The following is a 17,412-nucleotide window of genomic DNA, read 5'->3' on the forward strand; positions in this document are numbered from 1 at the left end:
TTTTAAAAAAAAAAGCAATATAAGGCATAACAAGAAAATTCTACAGGTAATTGAGGAAATACAATTTTCTTCTTATTTCTGTGCCTCTTCATAAGTTTACTCTAAAATATGATAGAAGTAAATATGAATAGGTGTAGTGTATCGTTTGTATATAGGTCATGTGTCTTTCTTCCTAGGAATTGAGGGCCCTATATGATGTGTCAAGGTGCTTGTATTTACTTGCTGTATTGGCTAACCTGGAAAGAAACCACAGACAAGCTAAAGCACTCCTGGAGAAAGCACAGCTTCTAGGAGGAGATGAACGGTTTTGGTACAACAGTACTCTTAGTCTAATAGAAGCAATTCTAGAAGAAGACAGGGAAGGAAAACAAAGGATGGTAAGGAAGTTTTTTGATTGTGGTGGGTTTTTTCAGCACTGGTGCCTCTCAGTAAAGAGAAATGTTGTTGCCATTGCATTTCAATAGAATGAAAAATAGGTGTTAATGTTTTCTCTGTTGTGCATTCAACAAACATTAATTATAAATTTCAAACAATTGCAGGCCAGTAGGAATGATAATTTACCCTCAGAAGCTTACGGTGTTTTTATTATAAACTGTATGCCCTTCTATTGAAAGAGCAATTGTAATCTAGTATGTGTAACTAAATCCCAGAAATCTGATTCTCTTGGTTAGAATGCTTTTGTACTCAGACAGTTCTGTTAACATGGATAAATGCATTTTCCATATTGAATACAGAATATAATTTTCACTGTTATTTCCTAGTATGTATTTCCATTTCAAATAGTGTTGCAAATATTATTTTTAGATTGACAGATACTGCTGTAAGTATAATACATATATTTATTGAAAAACATTTCCTGTTTAACCCTTAACATTAAAATATCCATTTGCTGTTCAACCTTTAACTTTCAAGAGTTTCAGTGTATAAGTCATCTTCTTGTGTCTGTGATCTGTCCTTTATTGGTAATCATGCGAGTCTGTTTTGTCTAGAGGAATGATTTTGGTTTGCAGCTCAGTTCACATTTACAGTTGTTTAAGGAAAAAGTATCTGATTACCAGTGAGAGTAGTTACTATGTTTTGCCAGTAAACCTATTAATGAAACGTGTGAGGTGGATTTCTTTATTCCTCTATATAATTTGATCAACATAACTGCAGCAGCAGAATTTTTTAATAAGGACAAATCTGTAGATGAGGTTTGAAGCATCATCTAAGGTCTTTTTTACTCAAAACTATTAGTTTAGGACTTCTTTTACATCCCCAGTTGGCAAAACTCTAGTAGTGTAATGCTTACTGGTGGATTAATATATAGGTAAGGATGCAGGAATCTGTTCCTAAGAATATGCCTGTGAAATACAGAATTAATTGACTACTTAGGTTGGAGGTCATCTGATCTAACCCCAGCAAAGGAAAGGCAGTTTAGAAGTGGAATCTGACCTTACTGCCAAATCAAGTTGCTCTGTCCCTACATTGCCATTTTTCACATCTCCAAGAATGGAGATTCCACAGCCTTCCTGGGCCTTTGTTATTTCCTAAGAAAACATTACCATGAGGGTTGTAAAATTCCCCTTTTTCAAGTTAGGTCTGTTATCCCTCATTCTTTTGGTATGTATGTCTGAGTCTGGCTTCATCTTTTCTTTGTGTTTATGTGCTTCATTCGCTTAATCATCAAAAAATCTCAATGTGATCATAACTCATACTTTCTAAACTTATGCATACTTGTCAAGAATCAGTCATCTCAGGGAATACTAGGGAAGGATACTCAACATGTTCTGCACAAAGTTTAAGCTTTTTAAATGAATGTTTGATATTATGTACAGACATTTAAAGTAGAATTATGAGATTTCTGATTTTACCTGCAGGCTTGTGAGATACTGGAACACACTGTAAATGTACTCAGATCTACTTTACTGAAGAGACCTAACAGACAATCAGAGTTGGGTTTTATAATTACATCCCTTGAAGCCAGGTAACTGTATTTTCATTAAAATATGCACAGCTTCTACTTTGCAGCTACATTGTATGTATATGGTGATTTTTACCATTCATCTTTGTTTTAGTATGGTGCAGTCTGTGGATTCTCAAATATTTTTCTTCTAAGTGATTTATATATTTTTTTAGATTTCTTAATTTAAATTTCCTTTCAATTCCTTCATTCTTGTAGCCCTACTACCTGTTAAAATGATAAGCTAGTTCAGATACCACAACCTACTCTACGTAGTTTGTGGTGTAGGTTACCCAAAGGAGCAAGATACATTTGCCTTGTCAGAGGTATCTGTTTGAGCACAGATATTCCCACAACACTACTGTAATGTGCAGTATTCACTTAACTTGTCTCCTCACTGTGATCCAAGAAGTCTTTTGGTTACATTGAAATCCAAGCACAAAGAACTTAAAATATGTTTGTAGGAGCAGAGAATTATGTAACATTTACATTTTGTCCTCTCTCCAGAAAAGTTTCCAGAAATTTTTGGATTAGAAACGGAGGACTAACAGTCTCCTTAGTTTAACTACGCTTAGAAGACTGGCTAGGCCTAGGCAGATTGAATATTTAGATACATGGAACAGGTGGCATGTAAATTTGAATCTGAAAATACAGTATTTTGATATTTTTTTAAGGACCTACTGTGACTTGTAGACCACAGAGTTAAAGAGTAAAGAGGCTTTTTCTAGATTTCTTGAAATTTAAAGGAGAGCAGAGAGAGAAATATGTCTGTTTTCAAACACAGCCTGTGCTTTTTGACTGCTGTCATGTATTTGATTTTTATTCCTAGGAAAACACTTATTGAGATACATTGTGCCCAAGATTGTATGACAATTAATGATAAGTCTTGTCAGCTGCCACATATGCTACAGGAATCTTACAGGAAATTAGTTCAAATTGCAAAGGACTTTAGTCATTATGGGCATAAAGTCTGCAGTGCTGAGATACTGCTTCAGTGTGCAAATATTCACAGGTAAGATTCTATTTCTGCTGAAAAATTCTTTTTAACTAGTCCACAAAATGTATTCTTTACTTTTTGTAGTCTAATTAAAGACAGAGAAGAGCAGACAATATTGTCAGGTTTTACATCTTGGTGTTACACATCTAGTTGCATTCCTGATGTATTTTGTATTTAGAAAAATAGGGTGAAAAATTCTTTTTACTGGAGGCAGAGTTCATCTTACCTGATGCTAATGATTTTGTAGTGTTTTTGAAGTCAAACCAAAGTATCAATGTCTCCAAGTCAGCCTTTTGTCTTCCCATTCATAAAGGCATTTTGGCAGCTATACTAATCATTCTCAAGTATTCATAGGCTTTTACAATTCTTACTGTTGAAATATTGGTCTGGAAATTGCTGTAGTGGCAGAAGTGCAAACCATGGTGTGCCTTGGCTCTCAGCTGATTCCATGATGTCCCCTTAAAATGACTGAGTTGTTTTGTATTTGGCTATTCTGCTGTTTTGTTCCTGGTGAACATGTAGTCTGCAACATTATCTGCCTTTCTTTGTGTCTTGGCATCTTCTTGCATTGCAGCAGTAGTGTTCCAAGAACAAGACCTTGAGAAAATAGCGTATGATTGTTCACTTTTCCTATTTGAACATTTAGAAGACACGTGTACAAAATGAATCTGTTTTATATATTAATCTATTTAATCTTACTGATCTAACTATTCTAGTATATATGTTGAGTAGTGTTGATACCATAAAAATTAACACCTTCTTACTTTAGTTCTTTTGGTGTTTTGTTTGGGGCTTTTTTTCAGGGCGATTGCCAAGGAGGAAAGAAACGAACTGAAAATGCATAGTCACTATCTAGATGCTTACAACTTAGCTCAGAGGGCAGTATCCAGAACTGAGGAAGTGTTTCAGAATGTTTGGAGCTTATTTGCAATTCATGAGGTAGGTTTTTTTTTTTTTTCCTGCTCATAGAAAACAGATTTTATTGAGTTGTGCATTCACTCATTTTGGGATAGTTCCTGGAAGCCCCAGATTAGATTACCTCTCTGTAATGATAGGCATTGTTTGACTATAGGAAACATTACAAAGCAGAAATGAGAGGATTTTTTTGGTCTTTGTCAATTTTATTTCATTCTAAAATTTATTCAAGGGTTACGAAAGAAAAAAATCTGGACTTGGAAGTATTTTTAATTTGCTAAATATCTTCACAGTCTTAAAATTCTCCACAGTAAGGTGTTCGTTTCTGGGAAGGAAAAGAAGATTACACAGAACATTATGTAAATGAAGAAATCCTGTCTTCAAAATAGTGTATTTAGGGTAATGAAAGCCTGCAGCCCACTTCGCTAGTGTGTGCCGGTATTATATTCTAGCATCCAGCTTTATTTTTGTGCTTTGTCTTTTTTAAGGAGCAAGTATGTTTGTGCACGGGCCATAACCATGAATATTAACATTCTGGGTTTATGCACACATTCGTAATTCCTTTGGAATTAGTTATTTGTACTGGTTTCATAAAATGTGAAAAGCAAAAACACAGCTGCTCTTTTTCTGTGCAGCTACTTTGATTGCTTTAAAATATATTTGACATTGAACTTTATCTTTTAAATTACTTAAAGTTCTTCATAGCAGTATCTCTGATCTGTTGAAGTGATATTGTTGATATGTTTGCTTCTTTAGTTAAATGCAACATTCTAACTTCTTATCAGGTAAAGCTGTAAAAATAATTAAAATCTGAATTCTACTTTCTTTTGTATTTCAGACTGCCAATGTTAGTATCCCATTAATGAGGCAACTAGCAAACACGAAAATAAATCTTGTAGAGATTCTTTTGGATATTTTTCATCTTGTTATTATTAAGAAAAGGCTTAAAAAAGTGGAAGAAGCATCACCTCGTGAAATAGTGGAGGCATTCATCAGGGGAACTAGTGAAGATGATCCAATAGAACAGGTAATAAAAAATATTTAGTCCTATGATTTGCATATAAAAGGTATTGAAAAGTTTCCCAGGGATTTTTGCATAACAGAACTTCTCCACTACTGAGGAAATAGGTCCCCAGATTATTCATGTAGTTTTGCAGAAAAAAAAAAAAAAAGAAGAATAAAAACATCAGACATCTGCTTGGAACAGAGCAGTAATTCTTGCCCATTATTTTGTCTCTGACAATGTCAATAGGAAATGCTGTTACAGGAAAGCTCAGTATCCCCAGTGTTCTCCGCAATACCCTCCCCTTATCCCATGTTTTCCTCGGTACTGGTTGTTGTTTGCTTATGGATGTTACAGTGTCCTTTTTTTTATCAATTGTTCTTTTAAAGACAACTCGTTTATAGTTTAAAGTGTGATCACATTTAACAAATGTGTATGTATGTAAATATATGTCTTACCTGGTTTTAAGAAGTATGTTTCTGTATGTGTGGGTATATATGGGCAAATAAACACAAATGGGTCTTTTACCAGGACTGGAAGCGTATGGAAGGCGCAGTGGGCCATATTGCACTGGCTCAGCTAGCGAACGTGCAGAATCTTTGTAAAGGCTGTCCTGACATCAAGTCCAAATGCCTTTATCTCATTGGAAAAACTCTTCATTTACTTGCCATTAATGTAGATCCTGTGCATTCAGAGATTTACTGGAAGCCGAATGTTATGGTATGCGTTCTTTTCTGCATTCAAATTCATTCCTGTGTGTAAAGTTTGTCTGCCACAATATTTTTTTATATGCATTTGTGTAACACAACACTTTATTTATAGCAAGATTTTACATACTGCGTGCAAGCCATAATAAAAATGTATACTGAGCCATGTAATTTCAGAAAAATGCTTCTGCCACCCTGCCATCATCTTGTAGGCAATTTTTTTATTTGTTCCTGAAATGTGCTAATCACAGTATTTTCAAAAAAGAGAGGAAAATAGTCCTTGAATGTTTTAAAGGGCTATGGTTGGTTAAAAGCTCAGATTTGTAAGTTCCTTTTGTGTTGTAGTGAAAACACCATGTAAGAAAAGGAAAGTTCAGTCATTATAAATTCAGTGATAAAGTGTTCAGAAGAAACTGAGAGCAAATATCAGAAAGTAAAAATCTTAGAGGTTGCATAGGGGTTTTTTTAGTTTCTGTTGGTCATATTGTCATCAGAACATATTAAACATTTTTGATGCCTGATAATATTGCTAAATCTCTCACCATCAAAGGATCATATAGTGAGATTATTTCTTTTAAGATGAGTTCCATTTTAAGCTAGACTTTCACAACAGAAATGAAGCCAGCCATACTTAATGGAATGGTTAATTATTCTTTTCTAATACTGTGATGAGTAGGAAGAAGCTAAATCAGACATGACAAAAACTTCCCTGACTTCAGCAGAGTGCAGTGAACAGGAAGTGACTGACAGCGCTTTACCAACTAATGAATGTCAGTATGACAAGTATAGGAAGAAAGTGCAGAAGTTAAAGGTATATTAGTGAATATTGCATTACCATTGAATGCTTCTCTTCTATGGAATAATGATTTATCAGTTTAATCAATTTGTCAGTTCTGTTTGAACTGATCATGGAAATATTTGTAATATACATTTGATCTACAAAAGAAAAAAAGCCTCCAGAACAGCCCCCCAAAACCCCACCTTTCTATCACAACTTTGCTGTGTATCTCTGTGCTGCCCCTCAGTACATGCTGTGATTGCTCCTGATTGAGCTTTCCCAGTTGCTCCCAGAAAGAAATAATTTCTCCTTCAGGAGTTTCGCACTGATTACGCATGTAGCAGCCAGGACAAGATGAACAGTCAGCTTGCTTTCTGCTTCACAGACATGCCTTTTTAAGGGAGCATAGCATCTTGCAGACTGGGAACAAACACAGAAGTACCTTCTGTCAAAAAAACATTTGTAAATTTCTTCCGTAATGTGTGTTACATTGTACGGTGAACAGATAATTATTGCAGTTCAAGTCCCACTAGGAATTGGGAATGTTCAGTTTGTGTTGCTAGTATCGTCAATAAATGCATAAGGTATGAGATTTGTGGGTTTATTTGTATTAAATACATTTAACTACTCACAGTTAAATGTTACACTGTAATGTAAATGAATTGTAAATGAAACAACTGTACTGAGAATTGACAGAAAATCCCTTCGTTCTGAATGGGTCATACTGCCTGGATTTAAAATACTGTTCTGCAAAATACACGTTTTGTATTAAAGAAAGTGCCTTAGGAAAACATTTATTTTTTAATATTGTATAACAGATGTTGGTGTCTGCTGAATAGTTAACCCATATTTGCCTATTTTGTTCATATATTAAATAAATGCCTTAAAAAGGAGAAAAAAGCATTAGAATTAGTCATGAAAATGTGATATTTTTCTAACACACTGGTAATCTGTATATGTATAACAAATATTTAATATGAATATGTATTTTAATTAAAGCTTTTTCTTTTCATCATCTAGCAGGAACATAGGTTGGCTCAGAAATATCTTTCTCAATCCTGTGAAGCTTTGCTACAGTGTATGGGTATTGCATTCAATCATGATATTACTGATATATTGGCTACTGCTAGTTTTGAAATGGTTGAATGCTTTCAGCAATTTGATCCAGTTTCAGCTAGCCAGTTTTTGGCACTTCATCAGGTAATGCAGCTAATGTATTGTGCTTCTTTCCAGTATAAAAAAAGTGATTTAAGTTACATAAATAAAACTGTCTATTCATATAAGCTTAAAATTGGTCATACAGAACACACTGTACAGGTACTAGTGAGTAATACAGGCAATCAATGATACGCTTGCTGACTTCCAAATGTTTGATCAGTGGCTTGTTAATATTACCTGTTGTGAGTGACTTGATTTTTTTTCCTTGATGATTGCATACATGAAAAGATTTTAATATAAATAAATTACTGTAATGTGATTAGCTAAGGTAGGCATTACCAGAAAATTCCACTGCTGCAGTACCCCATGTAGTATCAGTCTATTTAGCTTGTTCGCTAAGAAGTATGACTGCAAACCATAAGTAAGTGGAATGCATATCAAGGCACCAGAATTGTGAGTACTTATTTCTTTTACTGGGCAAAAAAAATCTGCTAATTCAGATACCCTCCTTACTCTCCTGCCCGGAAAGCTTGTAATGGAGCACCTCCCATATGAAGATCGGCCGAGAAAGTTGGGACTGTTCAGCCTGGAGAAGAGAAGGCTGCGTGGAGACCTCAGAGCAGCCTTCCAGTATCTGAAGGGGGCCTATAGGGATGCTGGGGAGGGACTCTTCATTAGGGACTGTAGTGGTAGGACAAGGGGTAATGGGTTAAAACTTAAACAGGGGAAGTTCAAGTTAGATACAAGGAAGAAGTTCTTTACTGTGAGGGTGGGGAGGCACTGGGATGGGTTGCCCAGGGAGGTTGTGAATGCTCCATCCCTGGCAGTGTTCAAGGCCAGGTTGGACTAGGCCTTGGGTAATACGGTTTAGAGGGAGGTGTCCCTGCCCATGGCAGGGGGGTTGGAACTTGATGATCTTAAGGTCCTTTCCAACCCTAACTATTCTATGATTCTAAAAAAAAAAAAAAGTTGAAAATGTCATTGGAGCTCAATATTAAGCTCCCTTTGGAAGTTTCGATGAGGTCAAGCCAAACTGCATTGCTTTTTAATGTGGCCGTTGCATTAAAAGTTAAGAAAAAAAGCTTTGGCTGTTAGCAAGCGTTGTTTCCAAGGATAGGATTGTCGTGTTTGCTGAAAGAAAATGATATAAGGACTTTATACTGCTTTTTGCAGGAAGTCTGTTAAAATGTGTGATGTGACGGCTATATAGTAAAAGGTGCAGAAACACAGAAAAGACTCAACTTACTTGGAAGTCTTTTAAGTTCAGAATACAGGCATTCACCTTCCCAGGTAGACCTGACGTGACTAAATGCAGGCACACAGATGATAAATGTAGGCAAAGAAGTAAATTCTAGCTACTCATTTTACGGAAAGCTCCATAAGTTACTGCCAGACTGTTTACATCAGCTTGTAAAAAAAACCTAGCAGGCTTTCGTTAATCCATCTCACCTTTCAAGCAAGAGGGTTTTTCTCTAGCATATATTTATACATTATAACATAGATGATATATGTTTATTTGTTTTTGAGGGAAAATAAATAGATACAAACATTTTACAGAGCTGTTCAGCATCTGTGACGATGAAGAATATCCTTCTAACAGCTACATCTAACACCAGCAGCTCTCAGCTGGCAGCATTATTGCACCTTCAGAATCATTTAAAACAAAACAGAAACACGAGTGATCTTCTAAAACGTGTGGAACAGCAACTGACTGCTACTTCAGTGGTAACTTTTTGAGATGTGCTACTTATTAAGGGGTTTATATCTATGTTACATATGCACAGGGAAACATATATGTATGTATACATAAGTATATACACACATGCACACAGATACATGTCCTGTCAGCTCCTGAATTATCTCCAAGGATGGAGACTCCACAACCTGTGCCAGTGAGAAAGTGTTTCTTGTTTGGACAGAGCCTCCTGTCCTGGCACATCTGCTGAGTGGGGGTTTTTGGTTTGGTTTTTAGGGATTTTTTTGTTTGGTTGGGTTTTTTTATAATTTCAAATATTAGCACCTTCTTTCCTCGGATTGTCACCACTTTTCTGGTGAAATAACTGAGATTGGGGTTTGTAAAACCTATGAAAATAATGCTGGTTTTGAATTATTGTTCAGGCATGGAGAAATCTCTGTATTCCTGTTGAGCATTTTAATATAATGGAAAAATTGCCGTCTAATTTCTACATAATTATGCTCCAGCATTCAGAAGACAGGTATAAAATTTCATCATTTTTGTTTAGCATTGTTTGTTACAAATGCAGTCTTTTCGCCTGTAAATAATCACTATTTTGGTTGTTTATTGCTTTTTACTTCTAATTTTGTCGGACTTAAATTTTAGGATAATGAACAAATTGATATGTAAATAAATGTATCTGCAGCTCAAAGCAGTATGTTTTTCCATACTTCTGATTTCCCTAATTATCTCTTAAATCTCCATAGATCACGTGAAAGGCTTCAGGCCATTCTTGGTATCTCTCTAAATTCTGTTAAGTTTCCAGCTCTTATTGCTTATGCTCTTAAAAATGTCAGGAGGGGTTTTATTTAGCTTTATAAAGCCACAAGCAATCTCATTACTGCAGCCTAGTTAGCGACTACTCATAAACTGAGCTGTGGCACCTGATTGTGAGGGCTTTCACCAGTTGTGAAAAGCCTTCATCAGTCGCCATGGAACATACTGAAATCTACCGTTTTTGGATATATAGCAATGAAGGAACTTTCCTTACAGGACTCAGTTTGTTCCAGTTAGATTTGGCAGGGTTTTGCACCCCAGGTAGGGGTAAATACTGCATTGTGAACAAATTTGTGAGTACATTAAATTAGAGGGTAATAATTACTCATCTAATAAATTTGCTTCATGTAAACAAGCTGAACTGTGAATGATCTACTCAGCAGTTTTCTGCTTTCCCTAGATCACATTTGTACAGCTCATTGATTGAGGTGCCAAAAGTAAGTACTGCACAGCAAAGAGGAAAACCCACTCAGCCAATGGGTAAGTGCCTCTTACATTTAACAGATAAAAATCATTGTGCTGATGTTATGAGAAGGCTCAGATCTTTCACTGTTGCAGTTAGTAAAATTTTACAATAATTTTAAAAATGATTTTAACCCTTTTTAATGCCAGAGGAAAGTAAATACCTAAATACATGTGTTTTATTGTCAGATACCATGTATGTAGTCACAATTTACAGAATTTTTGTTTCTATTTGAAGGCTAAAGTTGTTACAGATAAATAATTGTAGAGATTTTTTCATTGCATGTTTCTGTAAGTAGTTTCTGGTAAATATATATATATAAACACAGTTATTTAGTTTTCAAACGATATCGCAGCTTTAGAAACTTAGGGTCTCTGTACAATCATTTCTTCAAGAAGGAGCATTAAGATGTTGTTATCCTCTTAAAATAGTGCAAGCTAAAGTTTATCGATTGCCTGTGAATCCTGATGCATTTTGCGTTTTATTGGAGAAAGTGCGTCTTTACAAGCAGCGAAAGGTGAAGACTTACGTTAAACAGCCTTTCATTCAAAACTTGCAAAGCTGTGTCTCCAAAATGGATGCGGTAATGTATTTGATTACCTTATATTTAAAAGAGGGTGAAAAACGTACTAAAAAGCTATTGTAAGCACTCTTTACGCAGAACTTTCAGTTTATTCCAAGTGTAACATCCTTACTCTTCATAGTTGCTAAATGCTGTGTACTCTACTTCAAAATTTAATCTGTGTTACTCTGTTACTGTTTCCACTGTCATTCAGCAGCTTTGAAATGTTCCATAGTTTAGCAGAATTTAAAATTGAGGCAATTGAGATCGATTTACTTGAAAATGTGTTGTACCTTCAAGTTTTTGCATTTCAAATGTACATTGCCTTTCATATCACATGAAAGCCCTGCTGTCCCAAGAAAACAAGTGAGATCACAGATCTCAACCCTTTAATCAAAATAAAATTATCTTAGCCAGAGATTACTGATTTTCAACACAGAAAAGTTTCTTCCTAAGGCACACAGTATCTTTAGCAGCATAGCTGTTTATTTGGACAAGTTGATCTAAGTGTCAGTCACAAAATTTTGCTTCAAGGACACACCCCATTGGAATTCCAAGTTTGTAGCTATAAGCACTCAAATTCTAGATGATAAAGCTTTCAGTTACTGCAAGAAGGCTCAGTTCTATAAGAACATTGTTTTTCACAGTCAGTGAACACAAGTTGCGTAGCATAAAGGTGCGCTGGAAAAGCCTGTGACTTGCACATAAGCTTTTAAGCTGCAAGGTATCAGAAAGTTTTCTGCACATGAAATGTGCAAGTCTACTTCCTAGCATTATCATTTACTTTAATTTTGGTCACATTGAATAAAATCTAAGTTATTCAATATCAATCAAAATTCACTGTTAAATATAGCATATTAACAAAAGCTGGTATAGACCTGTTTCCATCATTAATATAAAGGTAAAAATTATAGATAATATTAAATTTTCTGCTCAAGTTCTGATTGTTTTAATCCTACAACTTTGATACATCTGATTCTTGAACTATAATACTCTTCTATTCATCATGTTAGCTTCCTTCAGTTAAAAAATCAATTACTGCAGGTGGTTGAATGATAACTTTCTCTATGGGCAGCCTTTTTTGTAATGGCAAGTTATGTAAAGATTGCTGTAGTTGCATAAGTAAAGAAAATGGTGATAAGATAAATTCAGTTAGAAAAGACACACAGACACAAAAATAACAGGAATTGGTTTAGGTTTTTAAAATGCTTGTGCATTAAAACATCCAGTAATTATGTGTGCAGCCTGCCTAGAGTCACACAAAGAGGGTGCTGGGTGAGAAGTCCATTCATTAATACCCACATTCTTTGCCATTTAGTTGTGCTTGGTTTTGTATCCTTTTTTATTAGCTTCTGGAAGCTTAAGGTTTTTTGTGTCATCTTCTCCTACATGATTCTATTCTCTCCTTACCTATTTTCTTTGTTCTCTTTATTTTTTTCTAAAATGGGCTCCACTGATCTCTCCTTGCACTTTCATTTGCTTCTTCTACGTTAATTTTGCAGTTTCAGTTTACTTCTCAAAGTTGTGCTTTCACAATTTCTTCCCGTTATTTGGAGTCCCACAATTGAGTATTTTTTCTTTCTGCTGGACTTCCCTGCCATTCCTCATTGAATTTGCAGGAGTATGTTAATTGCTTAAATAATAAATATTGATATCCTGTACTGATTCCTATGTTAGAATATTTTGCAAAATGCTGATAAGGGTGATGTTTTGAAGTAAAGTAGTTCTGAATAGTTTTATATTTTCCATTTCATGATGTTTCATTAGCCTCTGATTTAACATAATACACCCTCAATCCTTATGTTGAATAGCATTTTGTAAGTATTCTTCTTTTTTGTTGCAATATGTGTGATAGACTCCAACAGAGAAAATACATGATAGTGGACATGGTTTGACATCAGATTTCTCTGAAATACTAGAAATGATGGAAGAATATCTGAAACCAGTGCTGTCACATGTTGATTTTTCTGATGTCAGGTAAGACACTTAGAGTTGGTTTATCATCATTTGTGAAAATAAAATGGTAACTCAAGTCCTGAAAATACAGGAGTGGTTTCAGCAAGAATAGATCCCATTGAATGAACTTCTTTCATCTTGAAAAAGAATATATGCAGGATATGCAAGACTAAGAGAATTGAACCATGATAGACTAATGGCCATTTTTGACAGGCACTCTTCTCCAGTTTAAGTTATGCAATATTGTGTTCAGGATGAAACATCATAATTTAACTAGTAAAGAGGGCAGGAACTCCAAAGGGAGTACAACCTTTATGTAAAATTTTGTTGAGATTGAAGCAGTTTTGTTTGTTTTCTCTGAAAACTTTTACTTATGTGTTAGTGCCGGTAATATTTTCACTGTAATTCCTCTTCCCAGAGAATGGAGCACACCAGTTTCAGCAGCTGAATCAAGAAAAATGAAAGTGAAAGATCAAAACACCAAACACTCCACAGCACGGGGTATGTGCTCTCTTGAGTACAATATATGTATATATGTGTGTCTAGGAACAGATATCAAAATCCTGTCATTTTAGTTTCAGTCTTTTTGAAGCCAGGGAGAAGAAAAAGGCTTCAGCAGTGGTTTTGTCTGTTTGCTTTCTATATCAGGTCAAGTAGTTTAGTGTACTTCCAAAAGGTCTCTTATATGCTGGGTGGAGCTGTCCTTCTGCATGTATTTCCAGTATCCAAATTATACAGGCTTTAGAGACCTAAATAAAATGGTTTCATAACAAACCATTTTTTTCCGGAGAAAGGCTAAAAGGAAGAACTTTGTCTGTTGATCTCTTTGTTTTGTCTATTCCTGCTTTTTATTTTATGAACTCTCACACTGGGGTTTTTTTGCATTTTTAAATTTTTTGTTTGCAGTAATACAAGCCTAATGCTGGAATCTGTCCATAAACATGTTCCAGGAGAAGAGGCAATGAAGTCCATGGCTTGCTTTGGGAATGAGTTTTTTCCTTTATGGTGTGGAGCACTGATGTTTCTCAGTGAAAGATTTTTTCTTTTTGTGAAAGAACACATTTGCATTTGTTTTTACCTGCAAGAATGTCTTTTTGCAATCTGGCATCTGACTGCTTATGTCATTCTGCAAAGACTAACTTGTCTTCCGTATATTTGTTGTTTCTGTGTAGAACAGGAAAATGTTTTTATAATGATATTCGGTCCTTTTTTAGCGAGTAACAGAAAGAAGTTTCCTACAGAAAGACAAGAGTTGGTATTGGATAAGAGCTCCTTTACAATGCAATACTGTTTAGCCAAACCCTGCTAAGGCAACTTTGCATTTCCAAACATAATTTTCTGGAATGTATTGCGTATACTTGGTCTTCAGTCTGAGATGGTTGGTTATTAATACAATGGGTTGCCCAGGGTAGCTGTCAATGCTCCATCCCTGGTGGTGTTGAAGCCCAGGTTGGACAGAGCCTTGGGTGACATGGTTTAGTGGGAGGTGTCCCTGCCCATGGCAGGGGGGTTGGAACTTGATGATCTTAAGGTCCTTTCCAACCCTAACTATTCTATGATTCTATGATTCTATTTTTTCCTCTAATAATCAGTGCTCACAAGTGCGTATGCATAAAATTTTTACATCTTTGGAGTAACAGCATCAAAGGAAATGTTTTTGCATAATGCGCTTAATCCACAGTAAAATGGTGATAGAGGAAATCTAAGTTTTACGTGTAACTTCAGTTATTTCTATGCATACTGAGAACTACTAAATCTCAGTTATGTTCTGTCACATTCTTCAGGTACACCTGTGGATTTAGGATTATGTGTGGTATTACTAGGAGATACGTTATTTATGGAGTTGCCTTTGGAAGCTCTGAGTATCTTTAAAGAGGAAGGAGTAAGTTCTGTATCCAGAGATTTTTCTCTCCAGCTTCTGTACAATCGAGTACATCTGGCTAACTCAGGTACTATTAAACACACTTTGCATTAGCATATTGATGCAGTGAACAAAATTATTTAAATAATATGAATGGTGTATTATATTTTACTGGAAGACTGCTGCATGCAATAGGTTTGCAGTATATTAAATGGAATAGATAGTACAGTAGACTTATTTCAGTAATGTACAGGCTGATCATAGTTTCAGTGCTAGTTATAACATCTATATGTTAAAGAATTGTAAAACTCTGTGAAACATAGAATGGCTTGCAAAGTTTCAGTTATACAAGTATGGTCTTAAACTCTTTAAAGCTGTTTTTAGCTGCACTGAATAAAGTAAGAATTTAGATAATTTTCTTTAACATTGGTGTGAGACTTTGCTTGAAATATCAAGCATGAAAACATTTCATTGAGCTACTTCCTCTCTCTATAGCCAAGATTACATTAACAGCTCCTTTTTTTTCAGTCCACTGATTCTTCTACTATGCATGACCAAAATCATATCTCCCAGACTGTGTATGGACTTTCATTGCTGCAAATGTACCCTGTATGAGCTCTTCAGTGAAATGAGTTTGTTAAGTGAGGTAGTTAGACAGTTGGTAACCTTGTCCTTATGGCATCTTAAAACTCATTTCTTACTTATTCTGAAAGTGTGTAATAAATCCAAGCACTAAACTTTTTTTTTTTTATAAATCAAAGATACCTTTTATTACTGAAGTTAAAAATCTGAAGTCACATTTTGCTCCTGCATAGATAAAAACACATTTTAGCTAAAATTATTAAAACTAGTGGACCTAAGCTAAAAATTAGGCTAAGTTTAGAAAATCTCACCCTGTACTATGAAAATACTCTGTTCGGGATAAGTTCTTGTATTGTGTTCATATCTGTAATATTTAGTGCCTTCCGTATAATCCATCCTCTGTTCTTCCATTTCACTTCTCCTTTCTAAAGGGAAAAAACTGAATAATCTGTGATTAGAATATTTTTAGTCTAAATATACTTCCATATACTGGTACAGGTCTGTTACAAATAAGAGGTTTAGAACATGTGTTGGGGGTGGGGTTTTTTTTCATTTCTGTTTTTCCATTTTTAAAGTGAAAACTTATAATTTTAGAAGCAGATAAATGAGAGGAAACTTGAAAAGTCTGTGTTTATGCAATTATGCAAGTAGCACTGAGTGAGGAGAGAAGCACTAACCATATGAGCGGTAATGCATCTCTCAAACTTACACCAACTTGCAGTGCTCTCCAGTGATAACTGGCCAAGACATGCATTTTGGGTGATACTCACAGATACAGTGAGAAATACAAGTCGGTTTTCTGTGCTTTTTAAGCATTCCTTAAAGAAATAAAAAAAATCAGATTCAAATACGGAACTTTCTTTTTCCTTTTGATCTGTGTGTGTCTCAGAAACTTCAGTTATTCCAGTAACATCAACAATTAATAGATACAGCAACAGCTGTAGAAAATGCTTTGATAATCACTGTTCAGCTCTGTCCTGATTCTGCAATGTAATGAAGCATTTGCATGTCTAAGGGACCACATTTCTCGCTTGGTTTCCACTTTAAAATTATTTTTTAGACAAGAGGGTTTGGGGAATGTCCTTTCCTTGCTGTGGTGTGAAATTAATTCTTATTTTTCTAGTTCAGTCTATTACTGTTATTACGTAAGTTATTACAAACACAAGTAGTACTTCAGGAAAGTTGTATTTTCTGAAACTGCCCATATCTTTAAAAAAAATATTAAAATCTCTTCTTTTCAAATCCACAGAGTCTGAAGTCAAAACAGATGTTGGAATATCCAAAGAAACAAAACCAAAAGCTCATCAGAAAAAGAATGTCAGAAAGGTGAACTTGGCAGATGTTTTAAACAAGCGCAATAGAAGTAGCTCTTCCTTTTCTATAAAGCGTCAAAGAACTACAAGTGGCTTACACGGAAGCTTATTATTCTGAACTGGAGTACATATCACATCATTGCATAATAATTTTGGTTTTTGTTGATTTTGCAATAATGACAGAGTTGTTTCTTTGAAAAATCATACTTTGTGTAAATGTGACATATTTAAACAACTCACCAAGTAAGTTGCTTAATGTTACTAAAATACTTCCCCCAGCAATATAGTATATTTATATAGTATATGCACTTATTTTTATAAATACATATGCATGTATGCATATAGATCTATACATGTGCACACAGATCTGTGTGTGCATTGTATATAATGCAGAATAGCTCATGTTTTAAATTTCCATTGACAATTGAGTATTGTGTTGCTTTTAATCCTACCTGCAAAACTTTAGAGCATCTTTTTGTTAGTTGTTTGACACAAAGAATGCAAGATCGTTATTATTTGATTGAGACTTATACATGTAATAGAATATGTATTCTTTTTAATTGCAGGCTCCAGTTAATCCAGATTTACCCTCTAATTGCATGCCTGTTGATACTAATAATTTTAAATGTATCCTTTCACAAACCATTAGCTAAGTGTATCATT

General features: G+C 35.0%; 1 protein-coding gene across 1 annotated transcript in view; it reads left to right on the forward strand.

Annotated features, from left to right (window-relative positions):
• CFAP46 (cilia and flagella associated protein 46) overlaps nt 1-17,412 on the forward strand; it is a 75,302-nt gene that overhangs the window by 50,036 nt on the left and 7,854 nt on the right. Inside the window, exons 33-49 of the mRNA XM_061376770.1 lie at nt 177-377; nt 1,860-1,966; nt 2,772-2,954; nt 3,743-3,878; nt 4,693-4,881; nt 5,389-5,577; nt 6,241-6,375; nt 7,363-7,542; nt 9,058-9,225; nt 9,619-9,716; nt 10,413-10,492; nt 10,907-11,058; nt 12,893-13,014; nt 13,412-13,494; nt 14,778-14,942; nt 16,686-16,762; nt 17,316-17,376. Of these exons, the coding sequence (XP_061232754.1) occupies nt 177-377; nt 1,860-1,966; nt 2,772-2,954; nt 3,743-3,878; nt 4,693-4,881; nt 5,389-5,577; nt 6,241-6,375; nt 7,363-7,542; nt 9,058-9,225; nt 9,619-9,716; nt 10,413-10,492; nt 10,907-11,058; nt 12,893-13,014; nt 13,412-13,494; nt 14,778-14,942; nt 16,686-16,762; nt 17,316-17,376 (2,326 nt within the window). The remainder of the gene's footprint in view (nt 1-176; nt 378-1,859; nt 1,967-2,771; nt 2,955-3,742; nt 3,879-4,692; nt 4,882-5,388; nt 5,578-6,240; nt 6,376-7,362; nt 7,543-9,057; nt 9,226-9,618; nt 9,717-10,412; nt 10,493-10,906; nt 11,059-12,892; nt 13,015-13,411; nt 13,495-14,777; nt 14,943-16,685; nt 16,763-17,315; nt 17,377-17,412) is intronic.

This window comes from Neopsephotus bourkii, unplaced genomic scaffold (genome assembly GCF_033783945.1).
Source record: "Neopsephotus bourkii isolate Nb327-2 ecotype Australia unplaced genomic scaffold, CSIRO-AGI_Nbou_v1 NB_1735, whole genome shotgun sequence".
NCBI classification, from domain to species: domain Eukaryota; kingdom Metazoa; phylum Chordata; class Aves; order Psittaciformes; family Psittacidae; genus Neopsephotus; species Neopsephotus bourkii.